Source organism: Lepidochelys kempii, chromosome 19 (assembly GCF_965140285.1).
Source record: "Lepidochelys kempii isolate rLepKem1 chromosome 19, rLepKem1.hap1, whole genome shotgun sequence".
NCBI classification, from domain to species: Eukaryota; Metazoa; Chordata; order Testudines; family Cheloniidae; genus Lepidochelys; species Lepidochelys kempii.
In genome coordinates this window covers 4,741,352-4,767,543 of record NC_136398.1, presented here as the reverse complement: position 1 = coordinate 4,767,543, position 26,192 = coordinate 4,741,352, and the positions used below count along the sequence as shown (strand labels likewise).

Genomic DNA, 26,192 nt, shown 5'->3' with positions numbered 1-26,192 from the left:
CTGCCCTGGACCCCCCTGAAATTTCATATTTCTGATTAATTCAATGACTATGAAAAACAGTTTGGCTAAAAATAAAACCTTCTTGAATCCGGTCAAACATCCCTCAAATAATTTAAAATATATGTAGGTGCAAACCAATCCTGGATCCAGCTTCTTTACACGCGTATCTACTATATCAAAGGAATATAAAACGAACGATCAAGAAGAAAGGTATCAGAAGACAAAAGCCAAAGAGGGGATAGCTGTATAAAAATGGAAATTATATAAATTTGATCCCACATAAGTGGCCAGCTAAACCTTAAAATAAAAACCTATTATTAGCTCTCCATCCCGAGTAACGTTCAAACATAAGGGGGGCAGAAAGGTGATCCCCATTCTGCTGACATTCTCAGCATGTTGATTCTCACTGAAAGACTCTGCAAGCAACTCAGGAGACAGGGCTGTGCACAAACGTTTGCAGTAAAAGCCATAACCAAGTGTGACCCACCTCATTCTCTTGTCTTGCTACAAGTTTGGCACTAGGGACAGGTTCATGCGACGTTTAGCTGAAGTTCATGAATGCCCACGTGCACCCACGGGGCTAGATTTGAGGGAATCTCAGCAGAGATAAAAGAATGAGGAGTACTTGTAGCACCTTAGAGACTAACAAATTTATTTGGGCATAAGCTTTCGTGGGCTAAAACCCACTTCATCGGTTGCATGCAGTGGAAAATACAGTAGGAAGATACACACACACACACACACAGAACATGGAAAAAGAGTATTACCATACCAACAATAGTTATAGAGATCCAAGCATTTCTGTAGCTGGACAGACTACCTCCACAATTTTGAATAATACAGAACATTTTACCCCACCTAAAAGGAACGTACGGCAAAAGGTTTAAAACCTATTTTTTGGGTTTTTTTAAGAAAATGCACATGGAACTCATAAACAAAGCTCTGAACTTTGGAGGGCTGCCTTCTCCATGCAGCCATGCATTCCCCATTAGCTCATGTCCTCAGTCCCGTTGGCCGGAAAGAGAGCTGCATTCTCTGTGACGCTGAGGAGCCCGGAGCTAACGTTCTACTTTCTCTTCCAATCCCAAAGCAGCGCTCTGCCTTTCTTTACATGGTAACTTTTAAAAACATTTTGAGTAGAGCGGGTGGATAAAAATCAAATTTGCACCGAAATTTTTGTTTCCTTTGGTAATTTTTTTTCCCCCAAAATTTCCACACACTTTTTTTCCACACTTTTCAACAAGGGCTTGTTTTTAGTCCCGGATACAGCATATGGAGCAGTAAGACAAATGGAATGGGGCGGACCTACCTTCATAGTTTGCCTGGAAGCCTTGAGCACTGACAGCATAGTCGCTCACGAGCCATAAAGATAACACAACTCCAGTGCTCACGATAGGAGCAGGCAGCTGGAAACCTGTTAACCTGAAAGACACCAAGAGAAAGGTTAGACTGGCAACACAGGACAAGCCAGCAAGTCTAGAAAGACTCATACTCACAGGGATAGCCACCACCTTGGCCAACATACCAGGGACTGAACCAGGGATTTCCAAAGCTAAAAGCATGAGCATCTACAGCTTGAGCTCAAGAATCAAGTCTATTTAACTAGGGCTACAACAGACCTACAGCCTCTGTGAATTGAGCACCAAGTGGGGCCTCTTACACACTTACCTGTGGGTTATAATGGCTGTTACCAATTTCTTCATTATGTACATTGACAGCCATTCTGTCTACTTCTGGTCAGATTTTATATTTACCATTTCATTCACTGGGGACAGCTTCATGACATTTAAAAAAACCAAAACCTCACACTTTCTGGAAGGTACAGGGAACATAACAATTGTCTATTTATCTGCCTGAAGCTTTTCACAAGCAACCTGCACCGCTGTACCTAAGCACTAACCACACTCGCTTAGATTTGTAATGGTCACATATTCTTTCCCCCACATACTCCAAAGAGTGTAGTCCAGACACCAGAGAAAGGGACAAAGTCCAAATTCTGATTTCTGGTTCTTTTTCTGACGCACACTGTGACCTAAGGCAAGTCACTTAGCCTCCTTGGGTCTGTTCCCACCACCTGTGACATGAGAATGATACTCAAACTTCTGAAAGTCCCAAGGCTTCATTCATTAATATTTATGAAGTGCTTTAAGATCCTTGGAGTAAAGGCACTACCTAAGTGCCTAGAGTGTTATACGAATAATATTAAGTTGGACTCTCAATCTAAAGTAGCAGAGGATGAGAAGCAATAAAACCAACATTGCCAATTATCTGGCTGGATTTACATCGACTGTTTATTCTGTATATCTACCAGAGACGAGGCTTTTGCTACGAGCCGAGAGTTCTTAAGGCAACAGAACTGCCAGCTAACCCCAAAAGGAACTCTCCTCTGGACTAAGCCAATACAGACATAACTAGCTCTTGCTTGTCATCAGCAGATCTCAAAGTACTTTACAAAGGAGTCAGTGTAATTATCCCCATTTTATACAAGGGGGAAGCAGCTTGCCCAAAATAATGCAGAGTACCGGAGCAGAACTGGGACTGAATCCAGATCTCGTGAGTTTCAGTCCAGTGCTCAATCAGCTGAGCCAGTGGGTCACCCTAAATGCCTTAAAACAGAGCTTTCAAGATCTTCAGATGATTGACTTCTTGCAAAGCTTTTGTATGCAATATATGGAGGGACAGAGGGACAGAGAGAAGAAAAGGGAAGGAGGTTACAGTCTGTGATTATAAGGGAAAAAAGGAGTGAGACAGAGTGTTCCCTCTAAATAATAATACCTATCTTTCATACAGCACTTTTTGTCAGTAGTTCTCAAAGCGCTTTATCCCCATTTTACATATGGGGAAACTGAGGTATGGCGTGGCAGTAACTTGACCAGGGTCACCCAGCAGATCATCAGTAACAAACCCGGAGACAGAGCCCAGGTCTCCTGAGCCTCAGTCCAGTGGGAAAGAGACATGAGACTGATACTCCGCACAAGAGAGAGGTGACAACAGTGTCAAAAACATGGGTACAATTAACAAAGCAAGAACAATCTTCCACAACGTGTCCTCAGCATAATTACTTTGGGATTTTTTTGACAGATTGACTCTGAGTTACAAGGCAATTGTTAATTTTAATACAGAAGTTTGTTCATCAACATTTTTTAATTGGCATTATAGGATCCCATGCACTAATTCCCTGATAGTATATTGACACAGACTGAGAATAGCTAATGTACATTTCTGACAAACAATTACAGTTTTATGATTTATAATCCATCCCCCTGCACTTGGCTAAGACGAATTACATAATAGATTTACAGAATGAAAAAAATAACGTTTTTCAACCACTCATGTTAAATTCTTGCCTGCCGTTCCCAAAGACAAATCCAAATACAATCTCTTCTGTCTGATAACACTCAGAAAAATCTGACTGCTGCAAAAGCATGTAAGAAAGAGCAATTTAACCTATGGAACTCATTGCCACAAGATATCAAGGTCAAGAGCTGAGCAGGTTTCAAAAAAGAATTCAATATTGATTCAGATCTTGAGAACATCTACAGTTACAGCAGAGATGGCATTTTAAAAAGCTCTGAAGGGATATTTAGAGTATGAGCCAACCTCTCATTAACGGGGATAGGAAGGAATTTTCCCTTATGGGCAATTTAAATCCCCACTTCAGAGTTTCTTGCACCTTTCTTTGAAGAAGATAGCCTCAGTCAGAGACTGGGCCGTAGACCAGAGAGACCACCCTGGTCTGATTGAGTCTGACAATTCCTATAGTCCTATAAAAACAACTGAGAATTTTATTCAGAATATTTCCTCTTCCTTGTACAACATTAGGTTAGAGACAGAAGAGCTCTGTCATGTGTTCTACCACAGCCCCCTAAACACGCTCATGACATACAACCATACCTATTTTAAGAGCTTTCATCAAGATAACACTAACAATGCAGAGTCATAAAAAGCATCTAATGTATTTAAATGACCCCCAACACCATAGCAGCTAAGCATGTCACAATCTATTTAGTGTATTTATCTTCACAACACCCTGTTAGGCAGGGCAGTGAAGAATTTACAGATGAAGAATTCATGCACAGAGATATTCAATGACTTGCCCAAGGTTGCACAGAAAGTCTGTGGCAGAGCAGGTAAGTGACCCCCATTTCCCATGGACCAGACTAGCACCTTAGCCCCTGCCATCCTTCCTCTCTCAGGGCAAGAAGTAAACTATTAGGGCTAGGATTATTAAAGGAATCTATAAGAGTTCGGTGACCAACTCCTCCAGGCGACTTTGAAAATTCAAGTCTAAAAAACAAATGCAGACTCCCCTCCCTCCCCCCGCATTTTCAATATGTCTAAATATTGTGCCAAAAGGACGGAGCCCTGACTGAATAATGAAATTGGACATGCCCTGCCCGAGACCCTTATTAAAGAGAAACTCCGCCGTTATCACTGGCAAAACCCTTACAGTTGCTAAATATGATAGTCAAGGCTTAATGTAAGCTAGGAAATATTGAAGGGCACAGACGTGAAGAATAAAATCCTTTGTCTGCAGTATTTTAAGCCCATATTTCTGTTGAATAAAAAAATCAAGTTCTATGTTAAAGGGTTTGTACCCTTTCACCACGTATAGATGGGTAGAAAAGCGAGGTGGCTATTTTTAGATTTAATTAGAAGTGCTTATTGAAACCACACTATTTTTTACAATAGAGGCACGTACAGAAATGTGGAACAATTTTAATGAAACCATGCGTTGCAGATGACAGACAATTGCTTAACCCCCTCTCCTCCCCAGCCCTCTATATAGACAGATAGATATTATAGTACCTGGGGAGCGGGGATTAGAACTCTGCACCCTTATCTCCAAGACAGATCTGTACCACCTGAGCTAAAGAAGATCACCCCTTACCTCACTGCAGTAGGAAGTCTTTTATCTTGTCCATGGGTCCACAACTAGAGGGTGCCATCGAGCAGAGTATTTTACACAGTCTCCACAAAAAGCCCCACAACAAACTCCCTCTTCCCTGACACCTCCCACCCCTTCTCACACACAAACATTTGCCCCACTGTCTGAGGGAAAGCTTAGAACAACAGTGTCCCCCGAGGGTCAAAAACTCTGGTCACTATCAAAGCCGGGTGGCAGAGCTGAAGACTCTTTGCTGAGTATGTCAGCTCCCCAGCCCCCTCCTGTTACACACAGGTAAAATGAGCCATTCAGACAAGTGCTTCAGCTGACTGCAACTATCCTGGGATCAAAGAAGAATAGGGGAATATAGACATTATGAAAGAGACCAACGGCCACCAGCTCATTTCACACAGACCACTGGGCACACAGGGGTGACTTTGGGTCTCATGCCACCGGAGGCAGAATTGTTTTTACATCTGCTCAGCACTAAAATTGACTGATACAAATAAAGGCATTAGGTAGGCCTGCCACCGTGCATTGCAAATCTCCAATCACCCCCTGTAAATATACCAAAAGACAACTGGACTTGCCCCAACCAGCTTCTCCTATTATTACTTCTGATAATGATGGTGCAGAGTAACAGCAGCTCCCAGACAGTGCCAAATCCCCTTTGCTCCCGTTTTGCAGTAAATGGGGTTTTTGGACTGCGGATGCATAAATGTTGGCCTGAGACTGAATGGCCAATACGTCACAAGACCAAGGATGGAAAATCATAGCACATCCAGGGGAGCTATGACACGAAGGGGCATTCTGAATTCTTATAGGCACAGAACCTTTTTGGTTTCACAGCATCATGACGCAGGAATATTGTGGCACTGATGTTTGGGTGGTGGTTTCTGTCGGACGGAGACAGCAAGAGAAAAGGCTGTTACAACACTTGAGCTCGGGCTCATGTACATAATCCGAGCGTTCTCAGATAACCACAGCTTGCAACTTTAGGCCCCATTTCAGGGCAGCACTTCAGAACATGCTTTTCTTTAAGCAAGCATTTAAGTACGCCAGGAGACAATGGGATTTAAGTGCTATCCTGAATAGGGATGACCTTAAGCATGTGCTTAAGTACTTTCCTGAAGCAGGGCCTTAGAAGGGAAGGATTGATTTGTGCATAAGGCACTGGAGTAGGACTCGGGAGAACCTGGAGTCTGTCCCAGCTTTGCTACAGATTCAGTTTGTGACCCTGGACACATCACTTAATCCCTCACTAGGAGTTATGGGTTCTCAGGACCACTAAACAAATCATGCCACTTATTTAGGTGCCCACATATTTGCCTAGTATCTGTATTTCACAAACGAGAAAACAAAGCGGTGAAGTGACGTGCCCAAGTTCACAAGGCAATTCAGTGGCAAAGCTGAGACAAAATGCTCAAGGGCTGCTTTCCAGCCCCTAGCTCTGCCCAGTAGACAACAGAACCTCCCTGCAAAAACATGCCATTATTTGTGTGAAAATTCCTGGAACCAAAGGACAGAGAGGAAGGAGCTATTAGGTCACCTAATCCACTCCCAGAGGATACAGGTTTGCTTTCTGCAATATATTTCTTTGAGCACATAAGTAGTGTACCTGTCTGCACATGCATTTGCCACTTTGCATCATCATGCCGACTTCCTGCACCTTCCTCTGTCTGGAAGAATATTTTCTAGGTGACTTAAAAGTTCATCCCATCACCATCCTTTGTTGCGCAACGCACATACGTATCCATTCCACCACTTGAAGGACACTACAGTCACAGATCTGTTATGCTAATAAAACGCATTTGCTAGTAACTGCAACACACTGCAGTAAGAGCCACTACAGAGAAATACTTTTCAACACCTACACATCCTCATTAATGTTCCCATTCACACATTCTTACATAACAAAACCCACTCAGAGGGAAGAGTTTTTTTTTTTTTAACCACTATCAGCAGCTTGTCAGTATAGCAGGAGTGGGTGCAGCTGGTAAGAGATCCTGCCACTTTTCACCCCATGAGCCTCCCCACTACCTGCAATGACAGCTGCAAGGACATCCTTAGGCCATTACTCCAGTGTACATTGCTAGATTAAATCAGACTGGTATTTCTCCAGGGCCCCCACCCCCACGCCGGCATCGGCTGTGGCCAGCCCAGAAGTCCTGAGTTTCCTTCAGTTGCCACTTCTCTCTCCTTGGCTTAGCCAGAGCAGAGGCAAAGGTGGTATTTGCTTTGGGAGGTGATAAACATGGCATTTGGAGTGGATTATTAGACTAGGACTTTTTCAGGAATGAAGAGCAACTAGAGCCGGGTTAACGCTTCAGTTTAAGCGGAGGGGAAAAAATTACTGCAACTGTAATGAAGCCATTTGGGATTCTCATTCCACTTCTGTTCACTGTCACTGAAACCGCTGTGGATCAAATACGGCAGTTCTCCTTTGGTTTTCATTCAGGCACAGCGTGCAGGGGTTCCACTCGGATTCTGCCTGAATAAGGACCAAGTATAAAACGAGCAAGAGGGACTTGGCCCAGTTGTTGTTGGGTTCCCCCCCCACACACACACACAGGGCAGCGATGTGCTTTCAAGCTGAATGGCTTCCATTTTAAAATTAAGTGCAAACACCAGGAAAGAAACTACGTCAAATCTCCAACTCATAGACCATAGTGTGCATGTCTCCTCTGCGACATAGTACAGTGCTGCACAAAGAGTTCCAGGCGCACACGGCTCTCTGTGCAACAGAAGGGCAGAATTTGCCCTAAAACGCAGCTGCCCCAGCACCAATTTTTGACATGAACGAGTCATTATTGCACCCGCTGCCCTTTCATGGGGGCTCTGTGGGGCCACGCACACCAATTCCTAGCAGCATGCCAGTCCTAAGCAAGCACCGCAAATCCTTCAGTTACTATGGGGTCCTAACTCCTGGTGGGTCCTAGTACGCTCTCCACCAACTGCTTTCAACGCCCCACTCCTCAGATACCTCTGGGACCTGCTCCCGTCCTCCCCTGCCAGAGACAAGTCACCTTCCCCAGTCACAGGAGAAGAGCATGGGCAGATTCACCTCCATGCTGACCTATGGCTGTTCAGCAGGGCCAACACATTCTGTCCTTACTGAAAGTTTACAACGCAGTGCTTCAACCAGGTTGGGGCCCCAATCTGCTGAGCAGCGGGCAAACAAATGAAATACATAAAGCCAAGGGGGAGTGCTTCCCAGGCAATCCTGCTCAGAGCTTGTGAGAGCTAAGACGACACAGCCAGAAGTGGTACGGCCACAGGCATGCAGGACGGTCTATTCTACGCTAGTTCTCATATCCTCATCATTGTAGCATTTGAGCCTTCAAGTAGGGCACTTCAGCAAAGTGACTAATTTCTGTCACATGTGGTTCCTTTTCTCATCCTTTCACTATGGGCAAAATTGCACATGCAGCTGAGTGTTTTCTTTTGCTCAGTTTTCATCCCCACTTTCTTTGTTTTGTTTATAATAGGATCTAGGTCGCACACTGCACAGCCTCAAAGAGATTTACAAAAGTGGCACCATTATCCCAATTTTACAAATGGGGAAACTGAGGCACCGGGAAGGAAAGTGACTTGCCCAAGGTCACCCAGCTAGCCAGTGGCGGAGTTTGGAATAGAACCCAGACCTCTGGAGTCCAATCCCAGTGTACTATCCACTAGGATTCAGAGTTGCAGACATGTTAGTCTGTATTCGCAAAAAGAACAGGAGTACTTGTGGCACCTTAGAGAATAACATTTATTTGAGCATAAGCTTTCGTGAGCTACAGCTCACTTCATCGGATGCATTCACTAGGACACACTTTTAGACAAGCTCTACCTTGCACTATGTATTCATGTTAGCAACAGCAAAGTCAAAATTGCATTTGGGAGAGCAAAGAGATGCTGGGGAAGTGAGGAGATGGGGGACTTAGTTGCTGAGCAAGTTCATTCTGCAGTCTCACACGGGCCCCTGAAGGATATCTGTCATCTGCGCAAGGCAAGTTTTACCCTTGCAGTGGTCAGCTCCATTGTGCCTGAGGAACAGAGCTGTCGATGACCATCTCAGTCCTTTAAATGTGTTCGTCTCCCCACTCTGCATGTTATGCTATTCCAGTGCGTCAAACCTGACTGTGTCATGTAACACAACATGGGCTCCATTTTGCAACACAGGTGCCATAAATAACACAGCACACATTCCTTTTTCTGGTCAGATGCCCCACCGTCAGCTTGGGCTGCAATCAAAAATGTTACTGCAGCTGGCAATCCAACACCCTTTACAGCACAAAGGCGAGAGAAATGCCTCAGAACCTCTCTGCACACCTCTAATGAAAACCTATTGGATTGCATCGTTTAACCCAGCTTTAAATTACACCACATCATGCTTCAGTGATTTTTTTCCTGCATGCAATTTAAATGCACCCATTAAAGAGAATTTCTCATCAAATTAACCACTCTCTTACTTTTAACCATACCCAATTAATATGATTGGTGCCAGGAGGGCCAAACTGATTTTCCTGTCTGACACAGGACAAAACGCAAGCTAAGCCAGTTGGAAGGAGCTCTGTTAAAAACAGCACCGTGAAGTAAGAAAGGTGGCTTGGAATGTTTGGTAAAATACTGCCTGAGTACTAATTAATATCTGAACTCTTTCTTCAGGTGCCAGGCAGTCTCACAACCGATATGAACATGAGTCAACCTGAAGCAAAAGGTATCAAACTTATATGGAACTGATCCAGAGCCAACTGACATCAGTGGAAAGACGTCAGTGGGCACTAGTGCGTGTCCTACAGGCCTGATTTAACAAGGGATTTAACTTCAAGTGCATGAGTCGTCTCACTGACTGCAATGGGATTATTCATGTGCTTAGACTTTGACGTGGGCTTACCTACCTTTCAGTGCGGTGCTTAAGAGAAGGCATTTTAGCCCATAAGATTTCTCATCTTCACCAGCAGCAGCGTGTTTTCAGCCTTTAGAGCAGAGGGACTGAGGGTCAGGACTCCTGGGTTCTCGGTCATTGACTCAATATGTGATCTTGGGGCAACCCACAATCTTCACGTGTTTCCGTTTCCCCATCAGTGAAGCCGGGACAAAACCTACTTCACAAGAGTGTGGTGAGCACGTAGGAATAGGTTAAACCCCTTTCAAACATGCTGGGATAAAAGGTGTCTTAGTTACATGCAGAATGTGATGAAGATACAGAGAAGGGATGAAATGCTCCTGACATGACAACACGGATTCAAACTGGAAAAAGCCAGGGGAAAGGTTAGTGTGTATAGAATTCCTTACTACTTTGCAGTTCTATAATGCCTTACAACCAAGGATATCAAACTACTTTGCAATCATTAGCAAATTTAGCCTCACAAGCCATCTTTGAAGTAGGGGAGTGCAGGTAGCCCCAATTCACAAAAGTGGAAATGGAAACACAGAGAGGCAAACTGATATGCCTAAAATTATACAGGGAATCTGTGGCCGAGATGGGACAGCAACCCCCTGGCTTCTTATGAGCCACAAGCCCATCCTTCCCACAGCAGGACACAGCAAGAAAAAAAAAACTAGAAGAGAGGCTCCCCCAAGGGTGCAGCACATTCATAGAATCATAGAATGTCAGGGTTGGAAGGGACCTCAGGAGGTCATCTAGTCCAACCCCCTGCTCAAAGCAGGACCAATCCCCGATTAAAACATCCCATTCATCCACTGCTGCCACCAAATGGCAGGTCAGACAAAGAAACATGAGGGAGCTTCTCCAATTCCACTACGGCTGATAACCCTAAAGGTGTCTTCTGAAGTACCCTTGGAGAAATTGCACTGCCCTGGCAGAGAAAGGAGTCATTAGATCAAAGCCTGGCTCCTCACTGAAACAGCTGGGGCAGCAGCTCTTCACATCAGCCCTGGTGCAAAGATCATGCAGAGGGGAATACAAAGACCAATTACCAAGGAACACACAAGGATCTTGGCTAGCTAAGGGACACCCTCTCGCCTCCTCCACACATGCTCCTTTCAGTACACATGTGCAATCCTCAGACTTCGGCTGGTGTGCACATGACACCTTCAACCATATCTCACCGCGTGTCTGAAAAATAAAAGCAGCCTCAAGAGACTGTGAACCAGCCCCAGATATGAAAGGCAATGACTGCTCACAGATGTCATGCTCAAGGCTGCTTCGGAGAGTATGCCATGAAGAAAAAGGAGGAGCAGATACAACAGAGAGAAGGAAATTTATCTGTCAATCCATTTCACAGTAGATTTCATAACTAGGGGTTGGTTTTCCTTACGGACACAATTACTGGTGTATTCTGAAGGGTGAAGTACTTTATGGAAATAACATCTTGGCATTCAAAGTAATATCTTATCTTTACACGGTGCCTTTCATTTTGAAGAAGCTGAATGCTCTTTTCAAATTATGGGCCAAATCCCAGATCTCTATCCTCCCGCAGCAGCTAATGCCAGCAAAGGGTGCGTCTCTGTTTTCCAGTCCCAATTTCCTGGCCTTCCTTCTGCAGCCAGCTTCCAGACAACCTTGCTTTGATTCTCTCCCACATACAGTCCCAACCCTGATCTCTAGATAAAACTTCCTTTTCTAGCTATTTGGAAATTAAGCCCTCCATTGGTTGTGTCAAGGTTCCTTCCCCACTCTGAACACTAGGGTACAGATGTGGGGACCGGCATGAAAGTCCCCCTAAGCTTATTCTTACCAGTTTAGGTTAAAAACTTCCTCAAGGTACAAACTTTGCCTTGTCCTTGAACCCTATGCTGCCGCCACCAAGCGTGTTAAACAAAGAACAGGGAAAAAGCCCACTTGGAGACGTCTTCCCCCAAAATATCCCCCCAAGCCCTACACCCTCTTTCCTGGGGAAGGCTTGATAAAAATCCTCACCAATTTGTACAGGTGAACACAGACCCAAGCCCTTGGATCTTAAGAACAATCAGGTTCTTAAAAGAAGAATTTTAATTAAAGAAAAGGTAAAAGAATTACCTCTGTAAAATCAGGATAGTAAATACATTACAGGGTAATCAGATTCAAAACACAGAGAATCCCTCTAAGCAAAACCTTAAGTTACAAAAAGACACAAAAACAGGAATGTACATTCCATTCAGCACAGCTATTTTACCAGCCATTAAACAAAAGAAAATCTAATGCATTTCTAGCTAGATTACTTACTAACTTTTTCCAGGAGTTCTGAGATGCATTCCTGATCTGTTCTTGGCAAAAGCATCACACAGACAGACAGACCCTTTGCTTCCCCCGCTCCAGCTTTTAAAGTATCTTGTCTACTCATTGGTCATTTTGGTCAGGTACCAGCGAGGTTATCTTAGCTTCTTAACCATTTACAGGTGAAAGGGTTTTGCCTCTGGCCAGGAGGGATTAAATTAGCACTGTGGACAGAAAGGTGGTTACCCTTCCCTTTATATTTATGACAGGTTGCATCATAATTAGGTAACGGCCCCATCCAATGGCTTGATCCTTTACCTTCTGTTCAGCCGGGGTTGAGGGAAGGTACCTATCTAAGGAGCCAGCAGCTCTACTGCGTGTATGCCGCACATACTCCTACTGCTTTCTGGCTTCAGGGGGGTTTTCAGCAGCTCTGCCATCAAATTTTTTTTCCCTCCTCCTGTTACTTTAATTTTTAATAAAACAAGGAATTACAATGAGAAATGTTTGACTTTTTTTTTAATATTGGTAGAAACATAATTGATATTTTAAATGCCCTCATTAATCAGCCAAGAAAATGAGCTGTGTATAAACTGAGGACAAGCTGCAGCGTGCCGTATCTTGGAACATTTAAAGGCCAGCACTGACTGTAAGGCAAGACTCACCAGCACTTACTTAGATGGCTGTCCTTTAATTTGGAATCCCTGCAAGGCAGGAATGGTGCTCCAGGCCAAGAAAACTCAACCAATTTAAAATGATATTGTAATGAAATACAAAGGCACAGTTTCAGTTCAAGTCTTGGAGGCCATTTGTCTTCGTGCAATGGCTTTTGTTCCATGTTCTTGTGATTAAATAAATCCCCCTCCCCCTTATCGCTAAGACAAATTAAATCCATGGGAAGAACCAGAAGTTTAACTAGTGAAACGGCTAGCACGTTGTTTTCAGTGGGGTTTTAGGAGAACTCAGTGCTAGAGAAGGTGTTTTTAGGGCTCAATCTTGCAAGATGCAGAGCCCGAATCATGCAATGTACTTACGCTCAGGCTTTGCTTTAAGCACACAAACAGTCCAAGACACTTCAGTGAGGCTGCTCATGTGCTTACATGCTGTGGAGGATCAGGGCCAAAGTGCTCAGCACCTTGACAGATCAAGTCCTGAGACTTTTCAAGACACTGTTTTGTTTGAGGGGGGGATATCTTTTGGAGGGGGCGGGGCACAGGGCTAAAACATAACACAGAGCATACTCTTGACAAGCACTTCAGAACAACATCGCTGAAGACTGGAGTTCTCCATCCAAACAACACAAATCTACCTTAACAGAATCCATGCATGTCTGCCCAGCCATTGTGTGGCTCCTCAAGCACACAGGGACCAACTTTTAAGGCGTAAGATCAGCCCACTTTCCATGTCCATTAATTATACTAGAGTACCACCTGAGGCTCCAACCAAGGTCAGAGGCCCATTGGGCTGGGCACTGTAAATACACATCCTAAGAAACAGTTCTTGTCTCCAAAAAGTTACAATCTAAAGAGACAAAGAAAAAGGAAAAATGTATATCCCCATTGTATAGGTGGGGAACTGACATGCAGAGGAATTCAGTTACTGGCACATGATTACACAGGGAGTCCATGAGGTCCACTAAGAAGTTCGCTATTGATTTGACATCGAAGGTGCTCAGATACTGCAGTGATGGGCAGTAGATAAAACCCGAAGATAGACAGTCTGTGGCACCCCCCTCCTTAGGCTTCAGAGGTCGAGCCCCAGCCTGAGCCACAACTTCCAAGTGCTGTCTACACAGCTATTTTTAGAGGGCTAAAGAAGCCTCAGTCTGTTGACCCAGACTGGGAGGCTTGCTTCTGCAGGCTGTGAAGACATACCTTTAGTCCCTAGTTTTATTTATTTTTTAATTCTGTGCACAAGACACACATTCAGCTCAAAAGAGAATGCATCACCGGGATGGTGGAGATGAATGCTGATTAACTTGGCTCATTGGAATGATTTATGATCAAAATCAAGCTGCTTTTATTTTCCAGTCAAGCTACAAATAGATTCCTGAGCAAACACCTTCAATCATGTGCATGTTGCAAGCAAGCACCACCCAGGAGTTCCTTGCACATTCACAGTTCATACTTCAGAGCACAACTCAAGTCTCCTCTGCTGCCAACCAAAGCCAAGGATCCTATTTTATTCTGTGACACTTTATGATCATTCCGTCTGCCTAGCTGGTTGATAATTAAGTTGTTTTTAAATAAAATCATCAATTCACTCCCTGCTCTCTCTGAATTTCATTATTATATATTTTTCTTAAGAGGACAGCAATGGGCATTAAGAAACCCACCATCTTTCTCTGTCCCTTACACTCACTCCGTTCATAATCAGTCTTTGCCAGTAGAATGTGTCCACTTTGTTTTTACAGCAATACAAGAGTAAGCTGCTAGGTCTACAAAAGTCCATACACTGAATCATCAAAAACACTTGATCAATTTGAACAGATGAAAGGGGATTTGATGACAGAACATCCACTGTAAATTCAACAGATAGAAAATCAGTGCTGTTTAGTGGGTAAAGGCTAGTATGGACCCTGGGTTCTATTCCCAATTCTGTTGCTTACTGACCTTAGGTAAGCTGAGGCAGAGAGAGGTTTGCCTATCTGTAAATCGATCTAAATACTTACCTATTTCAAGAGGTTGCAGAGAGGAGGTCATGATAATGAATGAGTTCCTGGCCATCATTTTCAAACGTGATGGCTAAAGTGCTCTTGAAAATCAGAAGTACCCTGCCTATGACTGTTTCTGTTTTGAGTGTTGTAATTACATCAACTTTCAGATCTTGTTGTTATATTCTGGATGGGCTTGTAAGCTAGCCACTTCTCTCCAGCAAGCTCCGCACTGAGCTGTTACATAACAAAGCAATAGTATATTTGCAGCACCGCAACCAATTATCTCCTCCACCAGAGAAAGAGCATCCAGCCTTCCCAATGCTGGAAACTGCTCTGATTCTTGCTAATCGTGTGAAGGAAGGGTTTGGGGCGGGGGGAGGGCAGAGAACCTCTTATTAGATCAGGTTTCCACCAGATGGGACAACCTATTACAGCCTCAATTCAGGAAAACCCTTTAAAACACATGTCCCTTGGGCTCTTTAGAAAATACCATTTTAAGGCTTTGCAAACACTGCTCAATCTAAATTGGAATATGCAATCAAAGCCCATGCTGATATGGCAGAGAAATCACCTGCATTCTCTTCTCTTCTCTTTCCTGAACGTAACTGATAAAGCCAAAAATGAGTTCTTTGCTCACCTGACACTGAAAAAGACTTCATTAACTAACACAATCTCTAGAGACAGTCAGAGGGATCATAAATTGCAGGGTGGATGGATTTCCGTGCTCACTTAAAATGGGTTTTGGTGAATCCCTGCTAGTCAAGTCTTATTTATAGGGCATGAGGTCTGCACATCCACACCAGATATATTGGTCCTTCACATCTCTCACATCCATAAACATCAGAGGCTGAGCGTCAAATCTCAATAAATCTGATTTTCACGCCATGTAACCATCTCAATCCAAAATCCATGGACTCAGATTTTTATCTCATTTCTCTTCCACGTTCATTTTTGCCTCTACTTTCTTGCGGCGTTGGAAGCAGATCTACGCCAAATTTTGCCAGCAGTGTCCTTTGTTTCACGGTGTGTTAGTTACAAACCTAACAAGGAAACCCAGTTTCAGAAGCGTTTTGGTGAACTAGAGCCGACTTTTGGGCCTATCTCGACCAATCTGATGGAAATCAAGCAAAGCTCAGAAATGTGGTAGTTTCTGCCTGTTTTCCGGCTCTATTCGAAGTGAAATTCAGGGGTGCGAGCCCAAGTGACTGAGAAAAAAGTTCTCGCAAAACTCTGCAAACTCAAAACCACGCAGGCTTGAACAATAAGTATCATCGACTATATATGGCTATATATGTAAATGCAATGTGCAGTAGTATTACCGACACGCCTAAACTAGACTCCGTCTGAGATCAGGCCTCGGTCAAGTTAGATGCTATACAATCACATAGGAAGAGACATCCCCTGGCAAGCCTACAATTTAAACAGACCACACAAAGAGCGGGAAAAAGTATTATCATTCCCACTTTACCAATGGGGTACTGAGGCACTGAGCAATTAAGGGCATATGATTATGCTGCAGTCCCAGGTGTGACCGAAAGCTGGGGTAGATAGACGCTCACTAGCTGTGCTTAAGCTAGCATGCTAAAAAACAGCAGTGTGGACCAGTGGAGGAGCTAACATGGCTGGAGGGGGACAACTCCCAGCCCTCCATCCAACCCCCGCCCAGCCAGCAGCCTTTGGCTGTACGTGTGGCTCCTTTTCAAGCCAATAGGTATAACGGAAAGGTGGCATCTCCAACGAACCATCGCCTCCATCACTGCTCAAACCCTGGCTTCGCTACCGGTGCGGACGCTCAGCGTGGGCGGTGGCTTGGGCTCGCCATCCAAACCTGGACCCACGGGGTTGGGCAGGCTTGGACTTGGGCAGCTAGGCTTCGTCACCAGCCCTGCAACAACATCCACGCTGCTATGTTTAGTGAGTTAGCAGGGGAGGCATGCTCTCTGCTGCCGTGTAGACATATCCTAAGTGACTTGCCCAGGCTCACAGATCAAGTCTGAGAAAGCCAGGAATTGAATCCAGAGAGCCTTAGCTACAAAACCCACCTTCCTGTCAAATGGCACCGTATGAGTGCAAAGGATCACTAGGGTTATTATCCAGCATCACAGAACCACAGAAAAAGGAGACGGACTAGAAATCATTTTATCTGACACCCTTGACTTTTATTAATCATATTTATCACGATAGTGCCTAAGAGTCTAACAAGAATTGGGCTCCACAGTGCTAGGTGCGGTACAAACACAGAATGGTAGACGGTTCCTGGCCCAAAGACATAATAGTCAAAATAGACAAGACAGACACAGGGTGGAGGAAGTGATGGCAACATTTTGGCAGAATTCAACTCAGAGCCTTAAGACCTTAGAAAGTGAAAATCAAAACATTATCCCCTGACCAATCCTTAATTTTCATAATTCTACACAGTTCCCCACTTACTGAAATTGTCTAACTGTTGTATGCATTAACCAGCTTGCCTAAAATATGATAATGCCATAAAATAAGTTATAGGGCCACCTGCTGGCTCAGAAGCACCAAAGCTATGAATCAGAATGATTAACAGCAGAGAAATTGGAGGAACTCAATTAGCATAGAAGAATGTTCTTTTTCAAATCACAGGTAACTGTGTAAAATGTACAGTGAAATATACAAATTGAAACAAATTCTGTGCTGACAATGTTTCTGGGGGAGAAATTTACTTCTGGTTATACAAGTCACTTAATATCTGCAAATAGAAGAAGGAAAATGAAATGGAATGAAAATAAATTAGGTTGTTAGTGGTAGAGCAAACCAAAATATTAGGAAAAATTGAGTAAATAAAAAAATCCAACATTTAATCGAGATTGTGCCGAGACCGAGGATTTATGGGATGATTAGATTGATATGGATTCCTTGTAAGTAATGCAGGCCAATATTTTCAAAGGTGACCAGTGATTTTAGGTGCTTAAGAGTATTCGGGTGCCCAACCAGAAGCTCCTTAAAGAGGGTTTGGATTTTCAGAAAACATCCTCCGTCTAAAAATCAAGTCTCTAAGGTTGCCTCAAATTATGCTCCTAAAAGTTGAGATGCCCAATATCATGAGAGCTGATTGAAAACTTTTCATCAATTCTTCCCTTCTCCCCCATGACAAAACTTACTTTTTAATTAAATGGAAATTTTTGCAGTGGCAATTTTTGTGCTTTGAAATTTTTGGGGTTTCCATCAAAACAACAAAAATTTGAAAACCAAAACCCCAAAACCTTGCAAACGGAAACTTCACGTCCCCGACCCTATTTAAGATTGCCCATCTGGGAGGTCACATGGGTTTGGCTTAACACACAGGCTTGACAGTCAGGAATCCATAGTTACATTCCCAGATTTGCTAAGTGACTTTAGGCACACCACTCAACCTATCTGTACCTGAGTTTCCTCTGTCTGTAAAATGGGGATCGCAAGACTAACCCCACTATCTCCCAGGGCTTTGAGGAGGCTTAATTACTGTTTGAGAAGCACTCTGAAACCCCTAGATGGAAGCATTATCTTTATGACCACCATGTGAACTGTAGAGAGGGCTCCTTTGAGCCACCATCAGTTCTATATGCTGCAGGGTGGGTGCGTACCCAACAAGCTACGCGACTCCGCCTTCAATAGCTAGGCACTTATGAAAAGAATAGTGAATTAAGAGGCATTACTAGAAACACAAAGCTATTCCCGGGGATACTAAATCAAGGAAAAGGCCCAGTGATGCAAAGGCAGCATAAGTCAAACAGGTGCCTTTCCACAATGCAGTATCCAGAGAGGAGAGAGCGCTGAGGGATTTCTGAGCCTTCATGTGTCAGGAAAGGTTAAGTGGTCTGAGGTGGAAGATTGAGTGAGGAGATCTGGGGTCACGCTGCAATAACTGTACACACTAATCAGAAGAACCAGGCAACTCCATGTCATAACTAGCATGTATTCAATTAAATGTATATCGTGTGCAAAGCAAAAGGTCTTTTTTATTCTGTGTGGGGCTATTTTCTTTTCTGCAGCAACAAAATGTCAGTTTGAAAAGATTCTGACAGCCTGTTCCATCTAGCGGGCATGACAGAATGGTTAATTATGTTTCTTGCCAGGAGAATATGCACTGTGCAATCAATAATGTCAAAAGAGAATATTATTCCCTTCCAGGAATTGCTGCAAATGTTGGGGGTGGTATTTTTTTTTCCTTCTTTTCTTTCTCTTTTTTTAAACACTGGTTCAGTTACATCCAATATATATATTTTTAAATCATTCTGATCAACAATTTAAAGTCGTTTGGGGTAAGTGTCAATTTAACATTCTTCTTTGTGACGGCCTTTTTTCCCCCCTTTCCATTTCTACTTAATGGTTTTATAATGCAGTCATTTAGAACCATTTTCTGTCCTAAAAGCATCTTTACTTTTGATTTGCCCAAATTACCATGCATTTCCCCTCTGTGACACCTGGCATCTCACTGAAATGGAAGTTGCCTGTTTAATAAAGATGGGCTGCTTGGCTGCCCAAATAGAATAAGTGTCACTTAACCGACAAAGACCTTTGTTGTAAAACAGATGCATTTGCCATGCACACAAACACAACACAAGCAAGGTAAGCCTGGTACCTAGCAATACATACCCTTTGGTTGTCCAGCTACCACCATCTTACACCACACCCAGGCCATGGCATAAATTGTGCTCTCCTAAGCTGCGGGCGTTCCAGCATGCCCATATCACCCCTCCTACACCAATCATCCACAACTAGCATTAGAAGATGGTTATTTGATTAAAAAAACAGCATGCAGAAAGGAGGGTGGGGGCCTAGAACATCATGGCTGTCACAGTGGGGGCTGCTTGTAAATTCACAGTGATGGCATGCTCCTGCTCCAAAATCTCAGCCTCTGCCACCAGAGCTAAAGGAGAATCTTCATCAGCCATAAGGAGTCTATGACACACACACAGGTACACAGCTCTGATTCCATCCAGTAGAGGCAGTGGTGTACATACAAATGAATAGTTATGATACTGTACAAACAATGTGAAAATCTGTTCTCGGGGCATTTCAGGGACCCTGCTTCTGTTTCCATGCAAAAAGTCACTCCAGCTACTCATCATATAGTTTTTTACTAATAATTTCCTACTCCTTATGCCCCTAATTCTGGTGCCTAATATCTTTTCTGCTGATGGTGCATTTACATCTTTGGCTTAGGAATCAGAGCCCACTACTGCATTTGGATTTAACTTATAGCCATAGTGTTCGGTCCACTTCTGAAAACAGCAGGACAATACAGACTATTAAGGGCATGACTCTTGCCCATAAGCCAACGCCAACATCAAAACGGCCAGGGACTGGATATTTGCCAAAGCAGCATTAATTATTTGCCACACCTGTCCCCCACTGAGGCAGGAGCTCATAGCTGACCTGTGTGTCATGACAGATAATCAAGTCACTGCTAACTTCCCAGCAGTGCAAAGGGAGCAGACTGGAGAGAAGACAAGCACACCAGAGTTGGTATCCTATGGAGATAAGGTCCTTTCACCAACACCTAACACTGGAGACCTAGATGCAGGTTCTAGCTTAAATCCTCACACACATACACCCCCGCCCCCCCAAAAAATCCCACCAGCACAGAACAGGTTGGGAAGCAGCATTTTTACTGGCTTTTTTGCCCCACACAGAACAAGTGAATTGTACAGAGGGTGGACAGTTCCAGGTACAGCAGGTAGCCTGGGAGAAGGAATGAAAATGACAGTGAAAACAAGAGAATCAGGCCCCCGATCAGGATCAGCCACACTCTTACACACACACCTCACTTCAACCACACGGGTAGCTCCTCTGAAATTGTTCTTAATTGGTCAAAGTCAATCGGACTGCCTGTGAGTTTAAAGTTCGGCATGTGCTCAAGCAATTTGCTGGATTGGGGGTGGAGGGAGGGAGACAGCTTTCTGGGTGAACCAGTATCTGGAAGGAAGCCCAAAGGGCATGCTGAGTGATTTAAACTGCAGAGCGGACAGCGCTGTAAGAGCAGGCAAAGGACAATTAAGAAAAGATGTTCAAATACCTTCCCCCCCTCCCCACGCCCCAAGGATCCCGATGTATCTCAGGAACAGAATGGGGAGAAACCATGTGGAGCCCAAAGTCAAAGCTCTGAATAGATATAGGATTATTTTTCCCCTCAGGGATGAAGCAGAAGCAAAGCCGGGGGAGCACATGCCAGCCACATCCCCACACCTCTTCTGACAAAAGCACAGCTGAGAGCGCACGGGAAGGCCTTCCTTGGGAGACACCTGGGAAGGGACATTTTACTGCATCCTGCAAGCAGGCATTCCATTGGCAGAATCAGGGCAGGACCCAAGTGTTTTTTTAATTAACAGCTCAATGTCATCAATGAGAAACAACCGTGCCTTAGACCTTGGCTCACAAGGTTTGATCCTGCACCAATGAAGCCAGTGGGCAGCTTAGCAATCAACTCCACCTCTGTCAGGATCATGCCCACAACACCTCCTCCCCCAGACCTCCTCTGCTCAACCAGGGAAGCCAGCTGTGATGCTTCTGTCTACTTCCTTCTCCCACAGCTGCCTCCATGTGTTTCTCCATGCTGCCACCTTTGTGCTGAAAGCTATCCCAATCATGACTCACCAAGCTACCATCTTCTCCCAAGAGACACTCAATTAGTATTACGGTAACCCCAAAAAACTCCAGTGAGACTCAAGGCGCTCCCATGCGCTTATTAAAAAGACAGTCCCTGGCGCAAGGACTTTACAGTCTCAGATACAACAGGCAGACTAAGCAAACATGGGGACAAGGAAAAAGGAAGTAGATGACAAGGTAACAGTAAAACAGGATTCCCTTGCACAAAGTGCCTCAGTGGTGGCTTGCCATCTGCACAGACATTTTTCCACGATGACCATTGTACAAACATGTAAAACCAAGCCAGCCCTTGCCACAGACAGCTCCCCGGTCTAGGATTGTGCTGAGACACAATAGGTGGATAAGCAGAGAAATGGGGTTACGCTGGGAGAGACAAGTGACAGTCAAGATGGTGTGTTTATATAAATCAGCAGACCCAAAGGTCACAGGAGATTGCCAGCCTAGCCAATGTCAGATGGGAATGATCTGCAGCCATCGCAGAAGAAGGAAGTTTAAAGAGCGATTTAATACAAAATAAGGTGGTGGGGTAGATGAATTTTGATGGGCAATTTGGCCCATTGACAGGCAAGGAGATGCTTAGAGAAAAAGATCCTTGCAGACAGAGCAAAGCCAACCAGAGATGCAGATGGTCAAGGCTAATCTCTTTTATTACCTCCATTTGTGTCTCAGCGGTGTGCAGCCGGCAAAATTTACCCCTTCATCAGTGTGCCACAAATGTGTTATGGAAGATGGGAGAAGAGAAATGAGACCCACTCAGGCAATTGTAATCAGCAGCCAGAAGACGATGGCTCAACAGGACAGGTTTTATTTCAAAATATCATTCCATTCCTCATGTACATGGCAAGTTTCCATGATATACAGGCATTTGGGCGATTAGAAACAAAACTGAAAAATATGTGTTTACTCTGTATCTGAGCTTGATAGAAACTGAACACACAGGCCATTAACTGCAGAAGTGGGATTAAGACAAAAGAATGCTATCTAGCAGCGATAAACAGTGGCTGATAACCGATATAAATATGTATAGACAGTACAAATCTGCACAACAAATGAGGATTTCGCCTGCGATTACAGGCTTGCTCCATAAATATTTGACTGGCGTGGGAGTATCTCCATTTTCAAACAATTCCCCTTCTCTGCTGTGTCGGCCACAGTAAATGTGTTTGTGCGCAAGAAAAAGATACGAGCAAAATGAGGTGGTTGTGTCTGCTTGATAAAGAGGCATCTCTTTGTCTGATGCTCTAGGGATAAATCGGCTCCCGAGATTCCTCCCACTGACTTCAGTGAGGTCAGGATTTCACCCCTAGATTTTAAACCAGACGGGACCACTGCAATAATCTAATCTGAATTCCACATAACAGAGACCCTAGAGTTTCACTCCAGAATTCCTGCAGTGGAAGTAATTATTCTTCCCTGCTCTATAAGTGAACAGTAATGTGCCCAAAAACTTGCTCTTGAAAAAGAAAAGCTGCCACAAGTGGGATTCGAACCTGCTTGCTTCCTGGATCTTAAATCCAAAGGCTATTCTGGTGACATCCAATCTCTGAGATACCTGGAAAGATATTGGAACAAAATAATGAAAAAAAGCCCCAAACAATTTGTAAGCACCTAGAGGATAATAGGGTTATAAGTACTAGCCAGAATGAATTTATCAAGAACAAATCAAATCAAACAAATCTAATTTCCTTCTTTGACAGGGTTACTGGTCTAACGGAAGAGGGGAAGCTGCAGACATGATATATCTTGATTTTAGTGAGGTTTTTGACACAGTTCCCACATGTTGTTCTCATAAGTAAACTAGAGAAATGTGGTCTAGATTAAATGACTATAAAATGGGTGCAAAACTGGTTGAAAGACTATACTCAAAAGTAGTTTTTAATGGTTCACATTCAAACTGCAGGGGGGTGGGAGAGAAATAAGGTGTGAGGTCCCACAGGTGTCTGTCCTAGGTCTGGCTCTATTCAACATGTTAATTAGTGCCTTAGATAATGGAGTGGAGAGTATGCTTATAAAACCTGTGGATGACTGGATACTGGGCTAGACTGAACCCTGAGTCAGCCCAGCAATTCTTATGTTCTGAGCTACAGTTCATCTCAAGGCCTTTTTCTCAAGACCAGCTTTATTACCACAGAAGGATCTGAAATGAGCAAAACCAACTCATAACACTCTATGCCTGCGCTCAGGAATCTGGCATCAGCAACCTTTCCCCTTGGTTAGCCTTTCACTGCTCCAAAGCTTCTTGCCTAGGTCCCCACGCAGTTAATAAAATAAAACAATTTTTTTTAAACTCAACTATGACTCTTCACAGCCACAGACAGCAAATATGGTGAGCTGGAAGCTGCTGTCTTTTTTTTTTTTTTTCCCAAACTTGAGCCAGAGAAATTAGATTGAGAAATCAGAGATTGAAAAGATCTGGATAATCGAAAATCCATCTTGTCCCTGCCGATGCAGGTACATCCAGGAATTCTGCATTGCTAAACGTTTCAGACCTGATTCTCCATTGCCCTTCACACAGTGCAGCCATTTACACCTGTGCACAGTGGATGGAAAATGCTATCAAATCAGACCTGCGATGATGTGGTCCATTAGACAGGCCCTAGTCCAAGTGGAGAGCACTAGGTTTTATTCAGGTTCTGCCACTGGCCTGCCGTTGGATCTTAGGCAAGTCATTTCCTCTCTTTCTTCTTTCACCCTTTATTTGCCTGGTCTGTGCAGAATACGGGCTTTTGGGGACAGGAGCGTCTGTACGCTGCCTAGCCCAATGGAGCCCTGATCTAAGTTGGAGCCTCTAAGGACTGGTATAACACCACCAACAAACATCACTAATAAATGGAATGGCAGTATTTTACACTTACCATTGCACAGGAACAAATGACTACAACAAGGTGCTAAATGAAGAGGGGGGAAAAATCAGATCAGCCATATGCAACGTGATAGATTGAAGTCAAGGGATAGGACTATGTTACGTTAATGACACGCAGGCATAGCAGAGAACTAGCCAACCAAAGGGGTGACGATTTAAGTGAAACTCCCCCCCCCTCCCCCCCCGCCTGGCTCTCCTTTTAGTGAGCAGAACTTTTTTTTGTTTTCCAAATACTTATAAAACTGAAACCAGACAATGGCATTCTTTACCTACTAAAAGGATCAAATGTTTGCAGTTGCTCTCCCCACATGACGAATACCAATTCTGAGTATTCAATTGAGAAGACTCACCACCCTCTGCAACGCAGCAGAAGTAATGAATTAAAGTCAGTGGGCACAGAAGAGTTGTCAATTTTCTATTTGATATCTCTAGTAATAGCACTCCACAATGTCATTGTATCTCCCCTGATCTACTAAGATTGTATCGCTTCTTGCAGACAGTCATTAATTCTGATAAAAGGGAAATACACCGACTGAAGAGGTGCCCGGCTTCAGAAACTTTGAAGGTCATCCCTTAGAATCAGATATAAAAGCTGCACTGTCCTAAAGATTAACTGAGTTCAGAAGGTTCCCTCCCCTGGCCCACACACACTCCCTCCCCTGCCCCTCCCCCTCCCACTTTTCCTGCCTTCTGGAAAAGAAATTAAGACTCCTCTTTGCAAATTCTATCGTGCACCTCTGTTACATATTTTCACACCCCAGCAAATAATCCTCCTTTATACCTTCTCTTCAAGCACTTTGCAAACCACAGTTAAGTCCCGCCAAACCTCTAAGTATTACCAGAGACGTTTTACAGATCGGAAAACTGAGATTAAGTGACTTGCCCAAGCTCAGAGAGCAAATCTGTTCCGGAGCTAGGAACAGAACTCAGGACTCCTGTCTGAGGCTCTAATTCTTACTAGGCAGTGCTGTCTCACCTACACATTCTGCCTATACTTCCATTATGGGACATACATTTTCCATGGCTTGTTGCACTGCTCAGAATTTATTCTTTGCGGAGAATAGCCACTAATTTTTGGTGAGAAAAGTGTCAATATTGGTGGAGACTGTGGCCAATACCCACAAACTACTGGGCAGAAGAATTTAAGGGTTTTCCTTTATGGCCAGATCCCGCACAGTCAAAGGGACTTCTGCTATGGACTCCAATAGGTCCAGGATCAAACTCTTAACCACCTCCTCTTTATCTGGCAGCCAGAATACAAGGGTGGGAATCGGAAGATTTGGGTTCTATTCTCAGCTGCCAATGACTCACTGTGCCACCTTTGGCAAGTCAGCCTCTCTGTGCTGCATTTCCCCATCGGTAAACAGAGGCAATGTGGTAAAGTAGAACCTCAGAGTTATGAACACCTCGGGAATTGAGGTTGTTTATAACTCTCAACAAAACATTATGGTGGTTCTTTCAAAAGTTTACAGCTGAACATTGACTTAATACAACTTTGAAACTTCACTATGCAGAAGAAAAATGCTGCATTTAACCATCTTAATTTAAATGAAACAAGCACAGAAACAGTTTCCTGATTTTGTCAAATCTTTATTTAAAACTCCCCCTTTATTTTTTTGTAGTTTACATTTAACACAGTACTCTACTGTATTTGCTTCTTTTTTTGGTCACCTCCGCTGCTGCCTGATTGCGAATTTCCGGTTCCAAATGAGGTGTGTGGTTGACTGGTCAGTTCGTAACACTGAGATTCCACTGTAGTCTATACTTCAGCTCTTGCATAAAGCCTTCCAAATCCTCCTGATGAAAAGCACCATGTAAGTGCTAAGTATTATTAGTACCACCTCTCTCCCTCTAGTGTTGGAAATTTAATCTCACTTGCTATGACCCCAAACACTCACCAACCGGCTTTTGTACATTGCCATTTCCGATAAAAGAAACTTGCGACTCAACCGTTACAAATGTGTGGCTGCTTTTTTAAAGAAACATTTTTAAAATAAAAAAAAATAAAAAAAAGGGGATAATG

General features: G+C 43.7%; 1 protein-coding gene across 7 annotated transcripts in view; it reads right to left on the bottom strand.

Moving 5' to 3' along the window:
* Window positions 1-26,192, bottom strand: part of CSMD2 (CUB and Sushi multiple domains 2) — a 541,235-nt gene that overhangs the window by 453,631 nt on the left and 61,412 nt on the right. For all 7 annotated transcript variants that reach the window (XM_073317325.2, XM_073317326.2, XM_073317333.2 and 4 more), the window contains exon 3: window positions 1,310-1,422. In XM_073317325.2, the coding sequence (XP_073173426.2) occupies window positions 1,310-1,422 (113 nt within the window). The remainder of the gene's footprint in view (window positions 1-1,309; window positions 1,423-26,192) is intronic.